Here is a 22,160-nt window from a genome sequence, read left to right on the forward strand (position 1 = left end):
ACCTTTGGCTTCAGATAAAATCTTACATGAAAGTATAAGCAAATAAAACCAAAAGCTGAGCTGCTCTAGCTGATCCTCTCCGTGGGTGAGCCCCCCTCCTCCCTGGAGCCCCCTGCCCAAATGAGGGGCTATACACAGTAGAGTAGGAAATCTATTGTTCTAACATAAAACCAAACTTGAAGGAAAAAAATCTAAACTTAAAAAAAAAATGTCAGATTTTTAAAAAAGAGGGTAAAGGCTCAACTGGATAGCATAGTCTGGGCTTCCTGCCCAGGTATCGATTCAAGCCTCTAAATCTCAAAGATGGGACAAAAGTCACCAAATAGCCTGACTGGTGACTCCCTGTCTCTTACCGAGGGTTCTCAGAACTGAACACAGTTAAAGCTATTTCAGAAATTAGTCAACTGAGAATCTGAAGAATTTCATGATTTCCTATTGAAACTGAAGGACAGCTAATGAGGCTAATCTGGGACTGTACATATTTACATATACCCAGCCTCTTACAAAGATGATTTTAACCGTCTAATAAAATACGTAGGTTAAAGTAAGATGCATTTTTAGGATCTCTTACTCTCTATAAGGCAGGTAACAGGAGAAAATTATTTTTCTACTTTATTCACCTCAATATAGGTCTGAAAACATCTTTATTTTCCGAATTTGCATCAGCTGAATAGTAAGTCAGAACCAAAATTAACTAGAAAAATTAAACTGTAGTTGTTTTTACTTGTTAAATACTATTTGGGATACAGATCAGTTTTCCCATCAATGCCAAGTGCCTTCATGAGAAGCGAAGGAGATGTTTGTAACCTCTGCAAACCATTCTATTTGCCAATAACATACAGAGTACACTGAGTCAAAGCAATTATTCTGCTAAATTAATGATGGCAAGAATGAGGAAAATCAGTCTTACCTTATAGCACAGATACAGCAGTATTAATATCGGTACTGAGTATCGCATTATACATATCTACATAAGAAAGACATTATTTAGATCACAGGTATTTTTGCCTTACAGTTTTGCTTTGTAAACACATGACTTTTTCTTCTTAAAACAATAGAAATGTACTTTAATGGAGCGTGAGTCTCCAATTTGCCCAACAACCACGTCAATGTAAGGGTCCCAATCACTCATGAGATACTCATAGCTTCTACCATATTGCCACCTTGTGAATTTATAAGGGAGAACAACTCAAAACTGCATTTATAGGCTATTAATCATAACCATACACTTACTAATATTTGTTCTAAGTATAATTTATAACAATAATAGTGATAACTCTGGATAATGGGGTTACTGGTGATTTTTAATTTTTCCTTGTATGCTTACAGTACTTTCAAATTCAGTATAATGAGCATATCTAACTTATGGTCTGGGAAAAAACAAGGGATTTAAAAAATAAAGAATAAATTTATTTAAAAAATAACTCCTTATAAAATCATAATGTGTCGGGGCACCTGGGCGGCTCGGTTGGTTAAGCGTTGGATTCTTGATTTCGGCTCAGGTCGTGATCTCAGGCTGTGAGCTCGAGCCCCGCATCAGGCTCCATGCTGGGCATGGAGCCTGCTTAAGATTCTCTCTTTCCCTCTGCCCCTCCCCCCTTCCCCTGCTCGCGCTCGCTCTCTCTCTAAAATTAAAAAAAATCATAATGTGTCAGTTCTTCTATTTTCAGCTTCAAATTTTAGTCTCCGTTTCATCAGACCGATGAACAGGCAACTACTGGAAACAACAGTAACTGGTATGAAAAAAATCCTCAAACTCGTAGCAATAGGAGTGGAACGGCAAAGCGACAGCACTGACCCTCTTTGGATTATACAGATGGATCGACTTCAGGAGCAACTCCCATATCTCAGGGCTGCATAAGCCGAACGACGCGAACACACACATGTGCGACGTCCAGAGGTACTTCATTCTGTAAGAACAGAGACCCGTGCCAGTGGCGGACACACCGCGGTGTGACTCAGCTGTACTGTCTGTGGGAGGAAAATCTGAGCCATCCGCCAAGGGTTAGCCATGCATTTCATTGGCTTTTGAGAAAACCATAGAAGTAAAAATGGAGGAATGTTGGTAATCAGGAATAAACTGGTCACTCATAATATTTTGTATAGGAGAAGACAGTAAACAAGGGCATTTTTATGGGACCCATAATTATCAATGAAGAGGACTGTTAGTTTCCAAGCTGCATTGCTAAAATATGTCGGGTAAAGAGTGGTCGAATAAAAAAATTAATCAAGCAAACAGGTAAGACAAAATACCTCATTGTACTCAATGCCAAGAATCCAAACAGAATGGTATGTATTAGGTTGTAGGCAGTTTCTGGTTTCAGGATGATCGTGCACTTTCCCATTTGACCCGTGGATTGCTGCCTTGTAGAATCACTGAATAAAACAGCACACATACATACAAAACAGAAGCTAGATACATCATTTTAAGTTAGTTAAATCTTTTTTAAGATTTAACTAACCAGAAACTTATGCCTTCATGTATTTAGAAATGTGTTACTGCTCTACGATAAAATGAATCAGCATTAATCAATTCTGAATTTGTGAGGATAAAACTGTTATATAACATAATGCATTAATAACTAAAATTTAACAAATTTCATTTTAAGTAAAAATTTAGAATGCTTCCACCCTTTAAATTACAATAGAAAAAAATTCTTTTGGAATCACTTAAATTGCAAGATATCTTTAAAGATATTTCATGAGTTACTAGCATTTTACAAGTTTTTACAAATAAGAAAAAATAAAAATGAATCCATAAACGTGGAATTCAGTTCCCTTACGAACAAATGATCACATTTTAACCAACCAATACCTCATTAAAGATGCCTGACATGATTTTTTTAATAAAATATGGCCACATTCAAATAATTACACCCATAAAATGAACAATAATTCCTTATCATGTAACACCAAATTCATATTCTATTTTCCGTTAATGCCATTGCTTTTTTCAGGCGGTTTCTTTGAATTAGGACCCACAGCTTTCACAATGCATTTCATCAACATCTCTTAAGTTATTTTCAATCAATACAAGTATCCTCCACTTGGAGGCCATTTATTGGTCGAAGGAAGTGTATCATTTGTCCTGTAACTACTCCCACCTTCTGGATTTGGCTGATTGTCTCCTTGTGGTGGTACTGAATACATTTCTCTATTCCCATGCTCCTTATAAACTTGTAATTAGATCTTGAGGTTAATTATTAGAGTCAAGTTCATTTATTCTGGCAAGAACACTGCATGGGGCATAGATACGCTGTACTCTAAACTGCATCACACCGGGCAAGCGCATACTGTCCTATGCTGTTGTCTGAACTTTAGAGACGCTGAGATGGGTGAGTGGGTTCGGATGTTGCACCATTTGTTGTCAAGGGGATAAGGAAACAGCAGGGAGGGCTGCCAGGTTAAGATCAAAACAATACCTTTACAAGGCCCCACTTACCCTTCATAAAATCCAACAGACCTGGGTATGTATGATGCTTCCATGCAACTAAAGAACTCTTCTTTCCTAGAAATCCCTTCACCACCCTAGATTCACATGAGAATCAAGCTGATATTGTGGGGTAATTTTCACCACTGGTAATAATTTACTTAGATCTTATATATTACAACCCAAACTCTGGCATCTACGTTGCTTATACTAAAAGATTGCTGCAGACAAGGAGAACATATGTTTTCATCTCCCCTTGGTACCTGAGAGAATTCTGCAACACCTCTCTCTCCCCATCTCCCCGGCCAAGCTGGAAAGCTCTTAATCAATCCCGTGAATACAGAGCCCATGAGTTAATCCCCTCGGAGTCCTATCCTTTACACTAATGCAGGTGTGTTGTGTAAACATAATAGTATCATCCTTCCCAGTACTAAACTGGTAGAAATACTTCAAATACTTGGCATTGGTAAAATATCCTTCAAATTACTTAAAAGTTATTTAATATTAAGATACTATAATTCTTGTATTACTTTAATTAATGTAATGCTTTTCTTTTAGTAAGGTTCTAATACCCCTACCTGGTAGATGAGGATGCTCTAAAATCTTTACCTACATTCATACATCAAGTCAGCTTGCAGAGATGGCTCATAGATTCACACTGAGCATGGCAGACATTTTCACAAAATACTGCAGGCCAACTGAACTTCCTGCTTTGCATGCAGTCTAGAGTCCTGTCGACACTTGGCGTGTCTGGAATAATATTAAATTACACTGTCTAGAATAATTTCCATCTATTTTCATAGGGCTAAACTTTATCTTGGGCTAGGTATCGGGCTAAGAACACTTCTGAAAGATACTAAAATAGTTTATAGTCAATGAAATATTTTCACGGTTCAATGTGGCTTCACTCTTAATAATCATAAAACATCTCAACTGATCCGGACTCATTTTAATGCCCTTTCCCAGCACAGCTCTCTGGTGGCTACGAATCACAGCTCACCAGCACCTTAATTGGCAAGATAACTACAGAGAAAAGGGCTTCCTTCTGAGCTTCATTAAGTTTTCACAAATGACAGTAGCTTCAATTTCTTACACTTAATTTTCTTTCAATTGAACATGGATAGTAAATTCAAAAAACTCCAACAGCTTTGTAAGTAGGTATTCTACAAGCTTTAAAAAAGTCTTTATACTCCCTCACTCTTTTAGCAGATTAGTAGACACATTAAGTTTTTTAGACATAGTCAATTATTACTGAAGACTTTGGCGGATGCTAATAGTTATGGTCCACTCCAACTTTATAAGCCCCTTATAGCAAGATGCAACAAAACAAAAAATAGTTAACTCTTGATATTTTAGGAACAATAAAAAAGGCAGCTAGACGAAAGGTAGAAAAACAACAGGAAACCAATAATGAGAACAAAATAGAGACTATGAGTCCGTAATAATACCAGCTAATGACAGCTAAAATCTACAAAATGTTCTAGGAGTGAGGCAGCATTCTAAGTACTATTGTTTTTACTTATTTATTCCCCACAAAACCCTGCAGAGTTAAGTCCTCTGAGTATCCCCATTCCATAATAAGGGGGCAATGCAGAGCTGGCTCAAAGGGGACCTTGTTCCCAAACCTGTCTTTACTGCCTTGCCTGCTTTTTGCTGTCTCTTAGCTGGTTGATCCTTAACTACTGAGTATGGGATCCCTTCTAATCTGGTTACGATCCCCCGTTGAGCTACCCTGTCTGTGTCTGACATTTTGAATTTCAACTGTGTAGTTTTTCTGCAACACAGAACAAGTTCATTAAAGCATAGGACAGGTTTCTGAAACATGCCATACCTGAGATTATGGAAGGCGACCACTAAGGCTGCCATCACTGTGATGGACAGAACAAATATGTAAGCATAAAAAAGGAGAGTATCTGAAAGCCTTCCGAATGTATTAAAAGGTAAGAGGCCAAACGCTTCTTCACACAGATACAGATTTGCATCAAAATCTCTAGGGAACAAATGAAAAGAAAGCAAAGTATTAAATTCAGTACAAGATAAGTAAACCACAAATTTTTCCTCAAATGAGCCTGGAATTAATAGTTGAAGGCATAATGATAACTTAAGTTTTAAAGTCCCTGCTGATTTAATATAAAAAAGCAAACATAAATTTTAAATTCAGTCATACCTTGTTGCTCCAAAACCAAATTTTGCCTTCAGAAATTTAAATATGTGTTCGTCTGACTTCAGATTAAGAAGTTTCTATCAGGGAGGGAGAAAATGAAAGTTGTTATTAGTTCCTTATGCGTGGTTTCCTGATAACTTCCCATTGAATACATACATTCATTGTCCAGTTTCATAGGATTGTGTGCACATGGGTTTATAAAATTAGCAAATATTCTCAAGAGTTGTTAGAACTGAAGAATTCTAACACGGGGACTTTCAAGCTCCCTCTGTTCCTCCTTTTTTTTTTTTTTTTAGCAGAATCATTTTTTCAAACCATCTTACATGTAAGTTCAACATGTAAAATAGATAAAAGATGAGCTTCTTTGGTATCAGTGAGAGGGAAAGGGCTGAAGCCCGGTAGGAGTACAAATTTTTTGATCAGAAAACCCGTAATATGATGATCTGAAACCTCACACATATACAGAGCCCACAGGGCCTGTCTGGCTTTGGGGTTTCTGTCTGCAGACACAACTGATAGAAGACTCAGCCACACAAAGACAATCGACACCCCCGTGGTGGCCCTCCTGGGGAACTGACAAATGCCAGTGCGCATCATTAATGATTGTAATTCACATCGTTTTATTTTTAATAGATGGCTTATAAAAATCCATCCAACATAAATGAGTGAAGAAATCCTGTCAGAAGGAAAATGAAGGTAGAAAAGAAGATGAATCTGGGAAGTGAGGTTAGTACATAAAATACATTCGCTAGAGATGAGCCACAAATTTGGGTTTACATATTCGACTAGCAAATGCAGAGGGAGATAAAAGCACAGGTTCTAAGATTAAAACAAAGCAGTTGCTCAAAAGACGTCCTAACACTCCCAGAACTGAGACTCAAGAGAAATTTTCCCCATGGGTACAGCAAAAACAGCAGGAGTCTCAAAGAAGGTTTTTTCTAACGCCTCTCACTGTACATAGTTGGCAAGACATCAAGTACAATTCAATAGATGTTATTCTTCGGGAAGTCAAGAATCAATGGTCCAGGCAGGCAGCTCTCCACTGGCTTAATCCAGGCACAGATCACTGAACATCTAGAGTGGGGGAATGGATGAACTGCGTATCTTTCAGCCAATCCTTCAGAAATGCTGATTGCTCAGCTCAAATAGGCTTTTGATAAGTACTGAACTCTATGGGGTTTAAGAACATAGGGACGAGGGCCCAGAGTGGAAGTGTTTAACGCAGCTGGATGAGTGAGAGTCTTTGACAGTCATACAGACAGGAAGAGGGACTGCCATTCTCTTATGGAAGAGAAGGAGTCTGTCATGCACATGCAGATGTCCCCTGTCCTGAAACCAGCCTTCTAGGAGGGGCAAAATCATCTTAATAAATCCCTGTGCTTCTGATAGTAAAATTAGTTCACTTATCTCTTTTTTCTAAGTAATCTCCACCCCCAATGTGGGGCTCCAACTGACAACCCTGAGACCAAAAGTCACATGCTCCACTAACTGAGCCAGCCAGGTGCCCTGCCAGTTTATTTAACTTAACCCAATAAAAATAATGTCATCTTTTTTTTTTTGTACCACAGTATAAGAAAATGCTCTCTAACTTTAGAGAAACATTTGTTTAATGCTTTTAAAGTTGAGCTTTTACAAAGTTTAATAACTCAAAAAGTGAGTTCAAGTTAGAACATACTGAAGAGTAAACAGGCGTGCCTGGGTGGCTCAGTCAGTTAAGCGTCTGCCTTTGGCTCAGGTCACGATCTCAGGGTCCTGGGATCGAGCCCCATGTCAGGTTCTGCACTCAATGAGGAAACTGCTTCTCCCCCCTCCACTCATGCTCCCTCTCTCAAGTAAATGGATAAAAAAATCTTTAACAAGAGTAAACAGAAATCAGTGACTAAAAAATCAAGAAGACAACTTACTGAAACAAAGTTAAAGCTGAGCTTGTTACAAGTAAACCTGGTAATTCTGTAGTAATGTAAATTAAAGGTCATTTTATTAACCTACCTTAATAATGTTGTTGAGAAAAAGTGTCAAACATAAAACTGCAAATAAATGTACCAATAGTTTCCCAAGCCTATTAAAGAAGCTTCCAGTCTTCAGATTTTTCTAGAAATTAAGAAAGATGAGTTTTAATTCTTAAGTTACTTCATAAACATTTAAGATGAGATTACTTAAGGATTTAAAACATTAGATCATGCAACATAGAGAAAAATATGTGGAAAATATAACCTAATTTTTATGAGGTTACAATGTCTTAATATTTGTAAATTTCTAATATAAGAGTAAATGAATTCCTTAATAATAAGTTTCGTAAGATGAGAAAACTGTCCTAGTGTTTCTTTTTTTTTTTTTTTTCTGCAGACCTTTGCAACCAGAGTATGGAGTCTGCCAGAAGGTACTCAGAATACACTGACTGAACAAATCTTGGGATCATTGATCCATTAATTCATGTAGCACAGACATGGCCATAACCCAATTAAATAAAAGACCTATCAGTATAAAAAAAGGTAAACTGTGCTCTTTGATATGTAATAGTTTTCTTATAACCCTTAGATAACTTTACAGATTATCAAATATAGTATCTAAAGAGTTCAATATGCATGATGTTTATTTATAAGTAAAGTTAGAAGGATGAATTAAAAGTCGTTGTGACAGCTTGTCCACGACAGCTCTCACTCCAAAGAAAAAGGATTTATTCTTCCCAAAGCAGAAAGTAAAACAGCTTCTTGATATAAAAGTGTTCATGAGAAATGTTTCTCATATGCTCTTGAGAAAGAAAACAGGCTTTGTGACACTATATGAAGAAAAACAATGGACTCTTAATTAAATCTCATGTAACTTTAAGAAATGTGAATTATTGAATTAAGCCAAAAGATCAGGCCAGTGTTTTCAAACGTGACACTCTAGGAAATGTCCCCATAGTTCTAAACGTATGTCTTTGGAGTCTCAAAATTCTGAGTTAATTTTAATTCACTTACAAATCAATACCATGGTACGGAACATTGGGGTAAAGAGCATTGCTACTACACATCAATAATACGGCGTCCACCTACTTGAAAGGCACTGTGGCGAACATATTTCCCCAAGCCACAGGTTCTTCTTACTCTTCACTCACACACTAAAAAAATTAATGATTTTTGCTCTTTTATTTCAACTTTCTATCAATGGCATTCAAATGAGCATCTCTGGCTAATCCCTGAACTAAGATTCCAATTCTCTAAGAAAAGAAACATGTCACAACAAAAGGATGGCACATCAGAAAGCTAGAAAACAGAAATGCTATACCATGCATGTAAACCACTCCCCCCGACAAAACACCTAAATAATGCCCTCAGTGCTTTTCAGTGTGCATTTGCTCAGACATCCACCTTTGTGTGCTGTATGAAAACGAGGCCCATCCAACCGCACAATTTAAAAAAAAAAAAGTTTGCTTTAAGGACACAAAAATGTCCTACCTGAAGTTTTCTTGCAATTAATACGGAAAGGTTAAAACTGATAAGCAATGATCCAAGAATCATAGAATTAAAAAACTGAAGGATGCAGACCAGGAGCAAACCTGTCATTTGGATGCCGTACAGCCACGTCGCCTGCAACAAGCAAAGTTCAGATGGTGAAATGGGTTTTATCCAGAGACTACTGCATGCTGACATGTTGGCCACTGGCTGGATACACTTCGAGTTACAAACAACACACCTAGCTTCAAGTAGTTCAGTCTAAAAAAAAGTCCCTGAAACCAAATCATTACATCCTGTTTACCTTTTAAATATACAGCACTTTAAACTTTGTAACGTTAATTAAGGAGGAAACAAACAGAAAAACTGAAGCACAGGAAGCAAACAATGGCATAAATATATTCTGGAAACGGGCAAATGTGATCTGCAGCCTTCCATTTTCTTCTAAATTCTTTTACAGTTACTGTCTACAGTATTTTCTTTTTTTTTTTCTTTTTTTTTTTTTTTGTCTACAGTATTTTCTCATCTTCTGTTATTTCTGAATGTTCCGCACTTCAGGCCTGTGTCCTTTACTGCTTCATTTTCTGTGTGTGCTGAATTCCATTACACAGACAACTGCTCCCGGAGTGAGGCCTTTGACTCTCCGCCTCGTGGGCCTGAGGCAGGCGGCACAGTGCCACGGTCGAGAACACGAGCCCTGAGGTGAACAGCACCTGCTGCTACAGCCCCGATTCTGACATAAACCAGCAGTGGGACCTTAATGAGCTGGACACAGTTCATGTAGAAGAGGGATGATGACACCTTCTTCAGAGCTGCCATAATGGCCTGGCCTAAGGACCGGATGTGGTGATATTTTAAAATGCGTAGCACATAATGAGCACTTAAAGACAGCTCTTGGTGTAGAAGAATTGTTGCCAGGTTGATACTGAAAGACGCAAAACTCAACCAACTTGAACACAGAAAATATGCTACGAAGAAAAAATGACAGTCTCTAATAAAGAGTTGATACCGTCTTTTTTCTTTTTAAAGATGTATATATTTACTTGAGAGAGAGAATGCAAGAGTGTGTGGGCGGGGGAAAGGGAATGAGAGAATCCTCAAGCAGACTCCCTGATGAGGGTGGAGCCGGAGGTGGGGCTCGATCCCAGGACCCCGAGATCATGACCTGAGCCAAAATCAAGAGTTGGACGCCTAACAGACTGAGCCCCCCAGGCGCCCCAAGACTTGATACTTGGTCTCCTCTTTTAAGTTGGACAATTCCATATTCTTATTGGCATATGAAAAATTCTGCTTTTACTCAGCAGCAAATCAGATTTCCCTCCTAGTTTTGTTTTCTTCACCTCAAAGGAAACAAACCTATATCAAGCATTTAAAGGCACACCCTGCAATGGTTCAGTGCTTTTGGTTGGTGTTAACAGAAACTTGGATGTTAGGATCTTTATAGACACAATATTTTATTGTAGGAGATTTAGAAAATCCAGGAAAACATAAAAAGAAACAATAATGGATAGAAAGGTGGGCTCTAAAATCAAAATCCAACACCATTACCTACAGAAATAATATTGATTTCATAGTGGTGTATTTTTCATGTATCATTTTACTTATTTCACATTATATTGTATCATTTTCTCACATCAATGACTATTCTGTGAAAACTTAATTTTAAACGGCTATATAACATTCTACCATATGCCATAATTTGTTTGCCAGTGGATTGTTTCCAGCTTTTTATCATTATTAAAATTAATGTTATGAACATCCTTTTAAAAAAAGCCTCAGATCATTGTATCTGGTTACACTCATTCACCTTATCTGCCAGGGATATGTTCCAAGACCCCCCGGTGGATGCCTGAAACCATGGGGAGTACTGAACCCTGTACATAGTATACATACCTATGATAAAGTTTCATTTATAAATGAGGCACAGTAAGAGGCTAACAACGATAACCAATAACAGAACACTTATAACCATATACGGTACAAAATTTATGTGAATGTGGTCTCTCTCAAAGTATCTTCTCCTGTACTCACCCTTCTTCTTGGGATGGTGGGACATGGTAAAATAGCTAAGTAATAAAACGAAGGATGGTGAGTGCTAGAGGTGTGGTGACAGTATGAGGCCACTACTGAACGTATGTCAGAAGGTGGATTATGCTGCTCACCGGGGCTGACTGCACATAACTGAAACTTGGATAAGGTGGGGGGGGGGGTGAGGGTGGGGACTGCTGTCGCTCCTTAACTTGTTCATTGTTGTATCCCTAGCACCTAAAACAACACCCACTAGAACAGTGTGGCTCAATAAATATGGGAGGAACGAATTAAGGAATGCATTTCCTTAGGATAGATTTCTTGAAAGTACAATTACTGGTTAGTGAAGAAATAGCTTTTCTTTTTTAATAGCTTTATTGAGATATAATTCATATAGCACAAAATTCACCTATTTAAAGTGTACAATTCATGAATTTTAGTATTAATAGAGTTGTGCAAATATCACCAGAATCTAATTTTAAGACATCCTCATCATTTCCGCAACACCCCGCCAATCATGGGCATTTTGGGTGGGTTCCACTTTCTGGCTGTTATGAATCATGATCCTATAAACATCCATGTACAAATTTTTATGTGGATATGTCTTCATGTTTCATGGGTATATATGTGGCAGTGGAATGCTGGATCACATGGTAACTATGTTTAACACATGAGGAGATGCTAAATTGTTTTTCAAAATGGCTGCACCACCCTGTAATCCCACCAGCAATGTAGGAGAGTTCCAACGTCTTCATATCCTTGCCAACATTTGTTATCATCTGTCTTTGTTGTTGTTGTTTTTAGATTTTAGCCATCTGAGTTGGGGGGGGGAAGGTAATGGTATCTTATTTTGGTTTTGATTTGTGTTTCCCTAATGAGTAATGAGGCTGAGCATATTTTCATGTGCTTGTTGGACATTTGCATATGTTCTCTGGAGACATGCCTACCCAATCTTCTGCCCATATTTTATTGTTGAAAGAGTTGTAAGAGTTCTTTATATATTCTGGAACTGCCTTATCAGATATAGGATTTGCAAATATCCTCTCCCATTTTGTGAGTTGTCTTTTCACTTTGATGGTATTATTTTGAAGCACAAAAGTTTTAAATTTTGATGAAGTCCAATTCGTCTATTTTTTCTTTGGTTACTTGTCTTTTGGTGCTGGATCCTTACAAAAAGGCTTGGCCTACTCCAAGGTCATAAAAAATTATTCCTGTCTTCTAAATGTTTTATAGTTAAAAAAAAAATTAATGTTTTATAGTTCTGGCTCTTACAACTAGGTCTGTGATCTATTTTGAGTTAATTATTGTGTATGGTGAGAGAGGAGTCCAACTTCATTCTTTCACATGTAGATATCTAGTTATCCCAGCACCATTTGTTGGAAAGATTATTCTTTCCCCATAATTATCTTGGCACCCTTGTTGAAAATCAAATTGACTGTTTATTTCTGAAGATTTATTTCTGGTCTCTCAATTTTATTCCATTGATTTATGTCCATCCTTCTACTAGTATCACACTGTCTTGATTACTATAGCTTGGAAGTAAGTTCTGAAATTGCAAAGTGGGAGTCTTCCAAATTTATTCCTCTTTTTCATGATTGTTTCAGCTATTCTGGGTCCCTTGAGTTTCCACATGAATTTTAAGATCAGCTTGTCAATTTCTGCAAAACATGCACCTGGGATTCTGAGAGGAATCGTGTTGAATCTGTACGACAATTTAGGGAGTACTGCCATCTTAACAATAGTGAGTCTTCCAATCATAAACATGGGATATCTTTCCAATTTATGTAGGTCTTTAAAACTTTCAGTGTTTTGTAGTTTCCAGAGTATAAGCATAAGCACTTCTTTTGTTCAATTTATACCTAAGTATTTTATTCTTTTTGATGCTTTTCCTTCTAGGAAATATTTTTTGCTCCCTTTCCTATTGGGGTGTAAGTATTTTTCTTACTGATTTGTAGGACCTCTTTAAAGATAACAAATCACTCATGAATATATTTAAAAAAAATAAAACAGTTTTTTGTCTGCCTTTTTTGAGTTATGGTGTTTTTTGGTGTTGCCAGTTCTTTTTATATCAAGTAGGCATAATTCTAGAAAAGAGAACAGTTTAAGTTACAAGATTGCACAGTTTTTATAAATGTTATTATATCCTAGATTCGTAAGAAACATTGTTGGTGAACAGCCAGAATGTAAAATTGAGCAGTACTGTGTATTAGAAAGTCCTAGATCATCAGTGGTAGATCTGATGTTTGACATTAGCTCAGCTTCTGGATTCTGTAAGTTCCTATCTTTTGTGAAATTTGGGAAGTTTTCAAACATTCCTTTGAAAAGCACTTTTTCAAATACTTTTTTCAGCCTCATGCTCTTTCTCTCCTTTGGGGATTCTGATCACAAGAATATTAGAGTTTTTTTATAGTCCCACAGGTCCCCGAGGTGCTGTTCTTTTTTTTCCAGGCTATTTTCTCTTGTTTAAATTAGGTAATTTCTAACTTGTTCTAGCTTCAAGTTCACTGGTTCTTTCTTCTGACCACTCCATTCTCCTGCTGAGCCCGTCTACTGAGTTTTTTAATTGTCATTATTGGAGTTTTTCAGCTCTAAAATTTCCATTTGCTCCTCATTTTTCTATTTTTCATTTGTTTCAAGTGTGTCTGTAATTGCTCAATGAAAAAATTTTTATAATGGCTGCTTTAAATTCCTCATCAGATAATCCAACTTCTGTGTGTTGGTGTTGGCATCTGTTGATTGTCTCTTTTCGCTCAAGAAGATTTTCCTGGTTCTTAGTATAAGAAGTAATCTTCAATTGCATTGTATTACGTTATGGGACTCTGGATCTTTTCAAAATTTCTGTGTCAGCAGGCCTCCTCTGACACCATACCAGTGCTATGGCAGTGGGGGAAGAAGGATGCTGCTTCTTTATTTCCAGATGGGGTTAGACGTCTGGTTTTCCTCTTGACCTCCACTGACTTTTGGGAGACAGGGGAGAAGGGTGTCTCATTGCCGAGAGATGGTGAAAGTTTAGGCTCCTTACAAGGCTTCTGGCTGAGAAGGGAAAGGATGCCTCGTTAAACTGCTCTTCTCACGGCCTTCATTGACTGTGTGTGTGGAGGGGGGAGAGTGAAGGGAGAGAGGGAGGCTTGTTACTTCTGAGCGGTGGTAAAAACCCCGGCTTCCCTGTTGATCTTTTCTGACACCATCCTGTCAGGAAGGGGGAAGGGCTAGCTCATGACCACTGGATGAGGGCTGAAGGTTCTCCCTGTGGCCCTCACTGATACTTCTGGGAGATGGCAGACTTCCGACATGGCCCTGGCAGAAAGTGAGTAGCTTGGTAGAGCTGGGTGAGGGTGGGAGCCTGGCTTCCCCACCGGCCCTCTGCCAATGGAGGTGGGAGTGAAACTGCAGTTTTTTTCTGTGCTGTTTGGCCGAAGTACTGCAGTTAATGTCCGAATGTTTTCTTTCTTGCTAGAGATAACTTGCCTCCCTTTTCCTGGTCCTTTTGGCTTTTCCTGGGGCTTCTGACTGAGTCCATTGGTGTTTCCTGGTTGCTGACTTTTCTAGCACCTTCTCTGGGATATACGGGGCAAAAAGAAAATCTAAGGGCCTCACTGCCGTGTTCTTCCTCTAGGCGCCAGGGCTCTAAACAGCCTGCTTTCGTTTCTTCCCCACTCGAAATCTTCTTCTGTGAGTTTTATATACACTGTTCAGGGCTTTTAGTTGTACTAAGTGGGAGAAACAGGGAGAAGTGCATTCACCCCATCTTGTCTGGAACCATATGGAGTACTCTAAAATTTCCTCTTACGTAGTGATCATTCATGTGTCTTACTGTTTTCACAATGGGTTAATAAAACTTCATTAGCCTCCATATTCTTTAACAGAGCCAAAGTATATGCCTTATACCATCTACTATTCTGCTCTATATTTAAAAAGCCTAGACATATTTTTGAGTGAAACTTGAGCTTTTGATGTAAGAGATTTTCTATTACCCAGGAAAAGATGAAATGTACTGAAGAGGATACTGCTTCTTGTCAGCACATCAGACGCTGAATATGCATTACCTTTTTTTATACCAACTATTCTGACTCTCCCATTTGACATGATTAGAGGTCAGTGATTCCAATTTATGAAGAAACGAAGGCTCCAGGAAGTTAAATCACTTTAAAGAGCTAGTTATTTTCATACCCAATAGCAGCAGCTTGGTTTTACAACTCAGGATTCTTTCATTACTATACTGTTCCTCCTCAAATTTTGATACTTACAACTACTACCACTAACAGTAACATAGTTTCAACTATGAAAGTTTAACAAAGGGTAGAACTGAATATGACATAAATTACCTGTATTATTCTTTAGTTTTGTGGTACGTGTGCCAATAGTATCTTTTTTTGTTTTTCATTTTAAAAGAAAACAGAAAAAGTAATACATGTTCATTACAGAAAAATTCAAAAGATTTAAAGGACAAAAGGAATTTAAGAACATCATTCACATCAATCACAGTCAGCTGACTGCTAATACTTCGATGTATATCTTTTCGGAAACTTTTCTCACTTTCCCTATATGTGTTTTACTTTTATTTTTTTCTACTTTTATTTATGTTTTTAAAGATTCTATTTATTTATTTTAGAGATAGGGAGAGAGAGAGAGAGTGCAAGCAGGGGGAGGAGCAGAGGGAGAAGGACAAGCAGATTCCATGCTGAGGGCAGAGCCTAATGCTGGGCTTGATCCCACGATCCCGAGATTATGACCTGAGCTGAAATCAAGAATTGGACACTTAACCGACAGAGCCACGCAGGTGCCCCATATGTGTTTTACTTTTAAAAAAGAGAGAGGAAAAATGATGGTTATATAATACTGTTGCACTGATATACCATATTTATTTAACAACACCCTACTGCTATTGACTTAGGTTTTTTCCAGCTAGCTTCTTCTTATTACAAGTACAACTAAAATGAACATGCTTGATTATTTCCTTAGGCTAAATCTCTAGAGGTGAGAGTGTCAGTGAAAGGGAAAACACATTTCTAGGCTTTTCTGTGAAATTACACTGTAGAAAAATTTTATATAGTTGTTTTCAAAATGGCTCAATGTATTTATTTTTTATGTGACAACGTATAGAGTTCTTTTGAAAGTACTTGCTAGAAAGGGGGGAAACGTGCTATTGCATACAAAGAGAGAAAGGGAGACCAACCGGCTCCAGAGAGCAGGCCGTGGAGAAATGCAAAGGCATCCAGGCATCCCTTCCCCGAAGCTTACACGTCACCATGATCAAAGTCCAAAGAGGTTACAAAAAGGAAAAGCAAATATAAAGAGACTCTGCTTCATTTGTACACGAGACTTTCTGAGGCACCTGGAGCTCCATTACCATTATCAAATATCATATATATACCCTACACACACACACACACACACACAACACACACTTTGCTCTGCTGTCTACTTGCTTTCCTTCCTGTATTTTACCTTCATATGCTGACCCTCCCAGCACTCCATCTTCTCATTTGTGGCCCAGCTTGAGCCTCCCACTTCTGTGAAAGCTTTCTAGCCTACAACGAACCTTCTTAGACTTCTAGTGCTTCCTGTTACTACAATTAACCTCTCTAGACATACGGACATCTCGTTGTTCTAACTGTCCACATCTTTACTTCCCACCATAGCACATACAGGTGTCTCATACAGGTGGCGAGTCTCTGTCGTGCCTGTCCACTGCCCGGCAGACGGACAACGCGTACTTGCTGGCGGATCTTAAGGTTTCCTAATTCAGATTCAGCCATTCTCTAAAGATTGCTGCATCTCTTTTGACACGGAATGAATGAATGAGACTCTTCTGTATTACATGATCTTGCTGCCTTAGAATTAGAATATTTTATGATACTGGGAAATACTTAAGTTACTTTAGAATAGTAACAATGAAGAGTTTTTACAACATCCACAATACATTAAAACACATTTCTGCATGTGAAAAACCCCTTGCCATGAAATGATAGCAGCACACACGGTTGTCACACACCATGAGACAAACAACGGCTTCCTTAAAATGGCGCTGTCCCATAGGGGGCGCCTGGGTGGCTCAGTCGGTTAAGCAGTTGCCCTTGGCTCAGGTCATGATCCCGGGGTCCTGGGATCGAGCACCATGTCAAGCTCTCAGCTCAGTGGAGCCTGCTTGTCCCTCTCCCTTTGCCTGCCGCTCCCCCTGCTTGTGTGCCCATGCGTGCTCTATCAAATAAATAAAATCTTAAAAAAAAAAAAAAAAAAAGGCCCTGCCCCATGTGTGGCCTTTGGTCAGGCAATGGGGAGTCCCGCCTCATACCTGATCAATGTTACCATGAAAAAGGTGTTGTATACCCACTGATCTCCTTGGGGGACAAAGGCACTACATAATAAGACACTTTAGCTATCTTATATTTTAAAATTTAAGTCATCTCTGTAAAGGACAACTGATCTAGACATCTGTGCTCCAGATAAATCCATCTTTTACTGGAGGATAAACAGAATAAAAGTTAAGATGGTCAAACTAGGCTGCACAGATTACTCAACTGAAATCGACCACAGTGTATTTACGTTAGAACTCAGAAGCAGCTTCGACTTGATTGTTAAGCATGTGAACATTTTGAACCGTTCTGTCATCTAAACCACTAAACGGCGGCTACCTCGAGGGAGAGAAGAGAGCGAAGCTTACCTTCACCGCCGGCAACATGTCCAAGGAGTCCAGTGTGAACAGCACTAATGCTTGCATCAGCATCATAAATTGATTAAATTGCCATGTCAGACTAAAGAGAAAAGTTGATATGAAAATGGCAAGAAGTGTCAGCCTCTGTAAAAAGAAAACCTTTGTGTAATTTCCATGTCTCTAGTAATAAAGGGCCCTGCCGACAAGTTCTCTCAAGAGCAGCCAATATCTCCATAAACCAAATAGAGAAACCATAAACTGTGGCTCTGAAAACCCTTGCATTTGTTATTTAAGCTCTAAATATCCTAAAGTGACACTGGGCGTATAAATATTCACATAAGGTATGTGTACTCCACAGTATTATGGAGGAGATAATGCACCATGTCACATCTCAAGGGCAATGGCTTAAGGATTCTGACAGTTCCTCAGAAATTGCGTGTGGGCTTGCTGCAACTATTTGAGGGCAGATAATGTAGGGTACATTTTTAACATCAAAAATGAAAACATTTTCTTTGCAAAGTAGGAAAGGGCTCAGAAAAGGAAAACTTAATTTAACTCAAGTTCAAAAACTGGTCATAGAATGAGAACTGTTCACACACTCGATGGGACACCATGCACATCACATTTTCTGAAGCTTCTTCAACAAAACTGAATAATTAAAAAATATATAAAGTATTACCAAAACTTACCTCAGAAAAAGGCTGTAAGTTTGGTCGCAGGAAATATGTGATTGCTGCTATCTGAATTGCAAAGAATGGCAGAGCCCAATTCTCCCTCAGCGGGATGGTAAACTCAACTCTTGTGGTATCTATTCTGCACAGAGAAAACACAAACGGCCACAGGAATAATTTTTACTATAATTACCTGAAAAGATCTCCTACAGTGAAAGATGTAGGACATTAAATATACTTCAGATTCTGGTTATCAGTTCTCAACAATAATGATTTGTCCTTACTGTTATCATCCCTGTACCATCAAGTTGCTTTGAGAAAATTTAAGGACTCTGTCCACAGGTATGCAGCTAGCTAAGGGGTAGAACTGGCCTCCAAGCCATGGTAGGTTGATTCCAAAACCCAGGACAACGCACTCATGCCTAACTGCCTCCAACTTTTATTTCCCTCAAAGTTATCAGTGCAAACTGGCAACGTGTCGATTTCTCCCTCTATTTCTTTGGTGCTTAGATCTGAATCTTTGTCATTGGAATAATTTGTAATAATAATCTGTATAAATATTATACCAAAAAAAAATAATTTGTAAAAGCTTCTTGTCCCTCTGGAATGTGAACCATCAGACGGTAAGTATAGCTAAGTTTTCACCTCTGTACACCCAGTACCAAGAAGCATCCCCACACAGACTAGGCATTCAATAAATGTCTTCTCTTTCCTCTTGATAGAACAACAGATTTGACTTTCATTTACTCTTAGCAAGAATACTGTGTTAAAATGTTAAGAGGTAGCATAACAGTGTTTTCATACTCTGTGTTTGAATTCTGATGGAGACTAAGCTGGGGCCGTGTGTGTGTGTGTGTGTGTGACTTTATATATATATACAAACACCTTTACTTTTTAAGTAATATGTGTGTATGTATGTGTGTATGTGTATATATATACATAATACATACATACATATATATATGTATGTATATATAAAACTTAACCTTTTAAGCTTTAATTTCCTCTCTCTGGGGCGCCTGGGTGGCTCAATTGGTTAAGCATTTGTCTTTGGCTCAGGTCATAACCTCAGGGTCCTGGGATGGAGCCCCTCAGTGGGCTCCCTGCTCAGCGGGAAGCCTGCTTCTCCCTCTCCCTCTGCCCCTCCCTCTCCCTCTGCCCCTCCCTGCTGTTGATGTTCATTCTCTCTCAAATAAATAAAATCTTTTATTAAAAAAAATTCATCATCTCTAAAACCATCATAATATCTATCCTATAGGATTGTTAAAAGAATGTATATAAAGCATTTTTAAAGTGGTTAGCATAAAGTAGCACTCAATAAGGTTATAATAAGAAGTAATTTGCTTTGGGGCGCCTGGGTGGCTCAGTCGTTAAGTGTCTGCCTTTGGGTCAGGTCATGATCCCAGGGTCATAGGATCGAGCCCCGCATCGGGCTCCCTGCTCAGCGGGAAGCCTGCTTCTCCCTCTCCCACTCCTCCTGCTTGTGTTTCCTCTCTTGCTGTCTCTCTATCTGTCAGATAAATAAATAAGATTAAAAAAAAAAAAAGAAGTAATTTGCTTAGGATTATAAAATAAAATCAATATTAGAACTTGGCGCTGAAGTTTTAAGACTCCTACTGAATACTGGTGTTGCTACTGTAGGTCAAGCAATGATTCAATGTATCTTGACTATGTTTTTCAAAAAATGTTATTTCAGGGCACCTGGGTGGCTCAGTTGGTTAAACGTCTGTCTTTGGCTCAGGTCATGATCCCGGGGTTCTGGGGTCAAGCCCCATGTTGGGCTCTTTGCTCAGCGGGGAGTCTGCTTCTCCTTCTCCCTCTGCCCTTCCCCCTCTCATGCTCGCTCCCTCCCTCAAATAAATCAATAAAATCTTTTTAAAAAATGCTATTTCATACTCTAGTATTTAGAATAATATTAACTAAATAATGTAAGAACCTCCTTACATTTGTACAGTGCTTTATGCTTTGCTAATTATGAGCCAAACACAACCCTATCAAGGTTGACAGTAAGGATACTATTAAACGTTTTTAAGAGAGGAGACATGTGGCCAGAGAAATACTGATCATACATCCAACTGGTAATAGCACAGGAATTATTATGATGATTCTACTGACTTGTCATTCAATGTTCTCTTCCTCAGCTGGAAATATATATATAAGTAGGACTTTCTACCTTGCTAATTATAAGACAAGTAAATACCACTAGGAAAACCAAAGAGAAAATACTCCCATACAAACCAATGTGGCCGAACAACTTCCTCTGAACTGGAAATCAAGGACCTTTGTTTTCACTTCCATCTTAGAAAGGGAGAAGGGCTACTGATTTGCAACTCACCTATTGGTGACGTACCAGAACGCTGCTAGAAGCCCCGAGAGCCATGTCCCACTAAGGAGCCAGCTGGTTATGTACAGGGCTGTGACATAGATCGCCTGCAGTCCAAACAAGGTATAAATATAAAAATAAACTGGCTCTAAATATTTCTGGAAAAAGGAACAATAAAAAATATTTGTTATGGAAGCCCTCATTACCTTTTCATTGTCACTTAAAAAATATGACAGTGAGGGACACCTGGCTGGCTCATTCGCTAAGAGCATGTGACTCTTAATCCCAGCAACTGGGTGTTAATTACAAGCAATAAGCCTCCATCAGTCCTTTCTGGGCAAAAGTGTGCTGGCAGCCTTTCTTCTTACTAGCAGAGTGGGAAAGGGAAGGAAGGCCTGGAGAACTCTGGCTTCATTCTTTAGATAAGCCTTACATCTAACTGTGTCCAGTATTGCCTCATTCACACGGAGTAGTCACTGTGATTTGCGAATCTCCAATTTTTTAATTTAAAGATAAGGGAGGAATGATTACATGTTTCTAAATGAAAATATGTACCAGCCTCTAGGCTGCATGCATGTATTATTAGCCAGGATGCACCTATATGTAAAAAAATATCTTATAGGGGCGCCTGGGTGGCTCAGTCGGTTGAGCGTCTGCTTTCGGCTCAGGTGTTGGTCCCAGAGTCCTGGGATCGAGCCCTCCCTGCTCTGCAGGGAGTTTGCTTCTCCCTCTCCTTCTGCAGCTTCACCTGCTTGTGCTCTCTTCCTCTCTCTGTCAAATAAATAAAATCTTAAAAAAAAAATAAAAAGGAGAAAAAAATATCTTATAAAAACATATATAAAAAGCAAAGTTCAAAACATATCTGGAGAAAATTAGGATTTTGTTGCTTTTCTACCAAGCCAGTGGTAACATATGTGAAAGTTGCAACTTAAAATAGCAGATTTTGACTTTCGTGTGGTATTAACAATTCAATGTCACAGAACACAACATACCTGTATGGGCAGGACTCTATACAAAATACTGAGGAAAACTTCTTGATAAATATTCATTCGTTGAAGAAGGTTAATTGTCCTCATAGACTCAGTTTTGTTATCATATATTAAGCCATGAAAACCTAAGGTTGATATTTGAAAGATCAGGAAAAAAGAATTATAAATTATTCATTCATTTAAAACTATTCATAGATTCTTTAGTGCGTACCAGAGAATGTGCTAGGCGTTGGGGATATGATAGTAAGCAAATAACACAGTCCCACTCTCAAAGAGCTTACTGTATATTAGATGGACATTCACATGTTTACACAAATACAGGTAAATTATAACTTGTGTGAGTATGATAAAAAAAAAAAAAAACCCATACGTTCTTTTACAGAAATTTAGGCCAAGAGGATTTTATGTCCCCACTCTGCCCTCCCGCCATGAGACCTACAGTACCTCCTTTGGGCTGTAAGTA

The 22,160-nt window shown here is 38.4% G+C and overlaps 1 protein-coding gene across 1 annotated transcript in view; it reads right to left on the reverse strand.

Moving 5' to 3' along the window:
* DPY19L3 (dpy-19 like C-mannosyltransferase 3) overlaps window positions 1-22,160 on the reverse strand; it is a 67,612-nt gene that overhangs the window by 17,166 nt on the left and 28,286 nt on the right. Inside the window, exons 4-14 of the mRNA XM_021701014.2 lie at window positions 21,701-21,822; window positions 20,721-20,866; window positions 18,404-18,527; window positions 17,724-17,858; window positions 9,035-9,166; window positions 7,584-7,685; window positions 5,598-5,671; window positions 5,262-5,420; window positions 2,254-2,376; window positions 1,799-1,910; window positions 911-967 (exon numbers count right to left, since the gene is read on the reverse strand). Coding sequence (XP_021556689.1) covers window positions 911-967; window positions 1,799-1,910; window positions 2,254-2,376; window positions 5,262-5,420; window positions 5,598-5,671; window positions 7,584-7,685; window positions 9,035-9,166; window positions 17,724-17,858; window positions 18,404-18,527; window positions 20,721-20,866; window positions 21,701-21,822 — 1,286 coding nt within the window. The remainder of the gene's footprint in view (window positions 1-910; window positions 968-1,798; window positions 1,911-2,253; window positions 2,377-5,261; window positions 5,421-5,597; window positions 5,672-7,583; window positions 7,686-9,034; window positions 9,167-17,723; window positions 17,859-18,403; window positions 18,528-20,720; window positions 20,867-21,700; window positions 21,823-22,160) is intronic.

Source organism: Neomonachus schauinslandi, chromosome 16, assembly GCF_002201575.2.
Source record: "Neomonachus schauinslandi chromosome 16, ASM220157v2, whole genome shotgun sequence".
NCBI classification, from domain to species: Eukaryota; Metazoa; Chordata; class Mammalia; order Carnivora; family Phocidae; genus Neomonachus; species Neomonachus schauinslandi.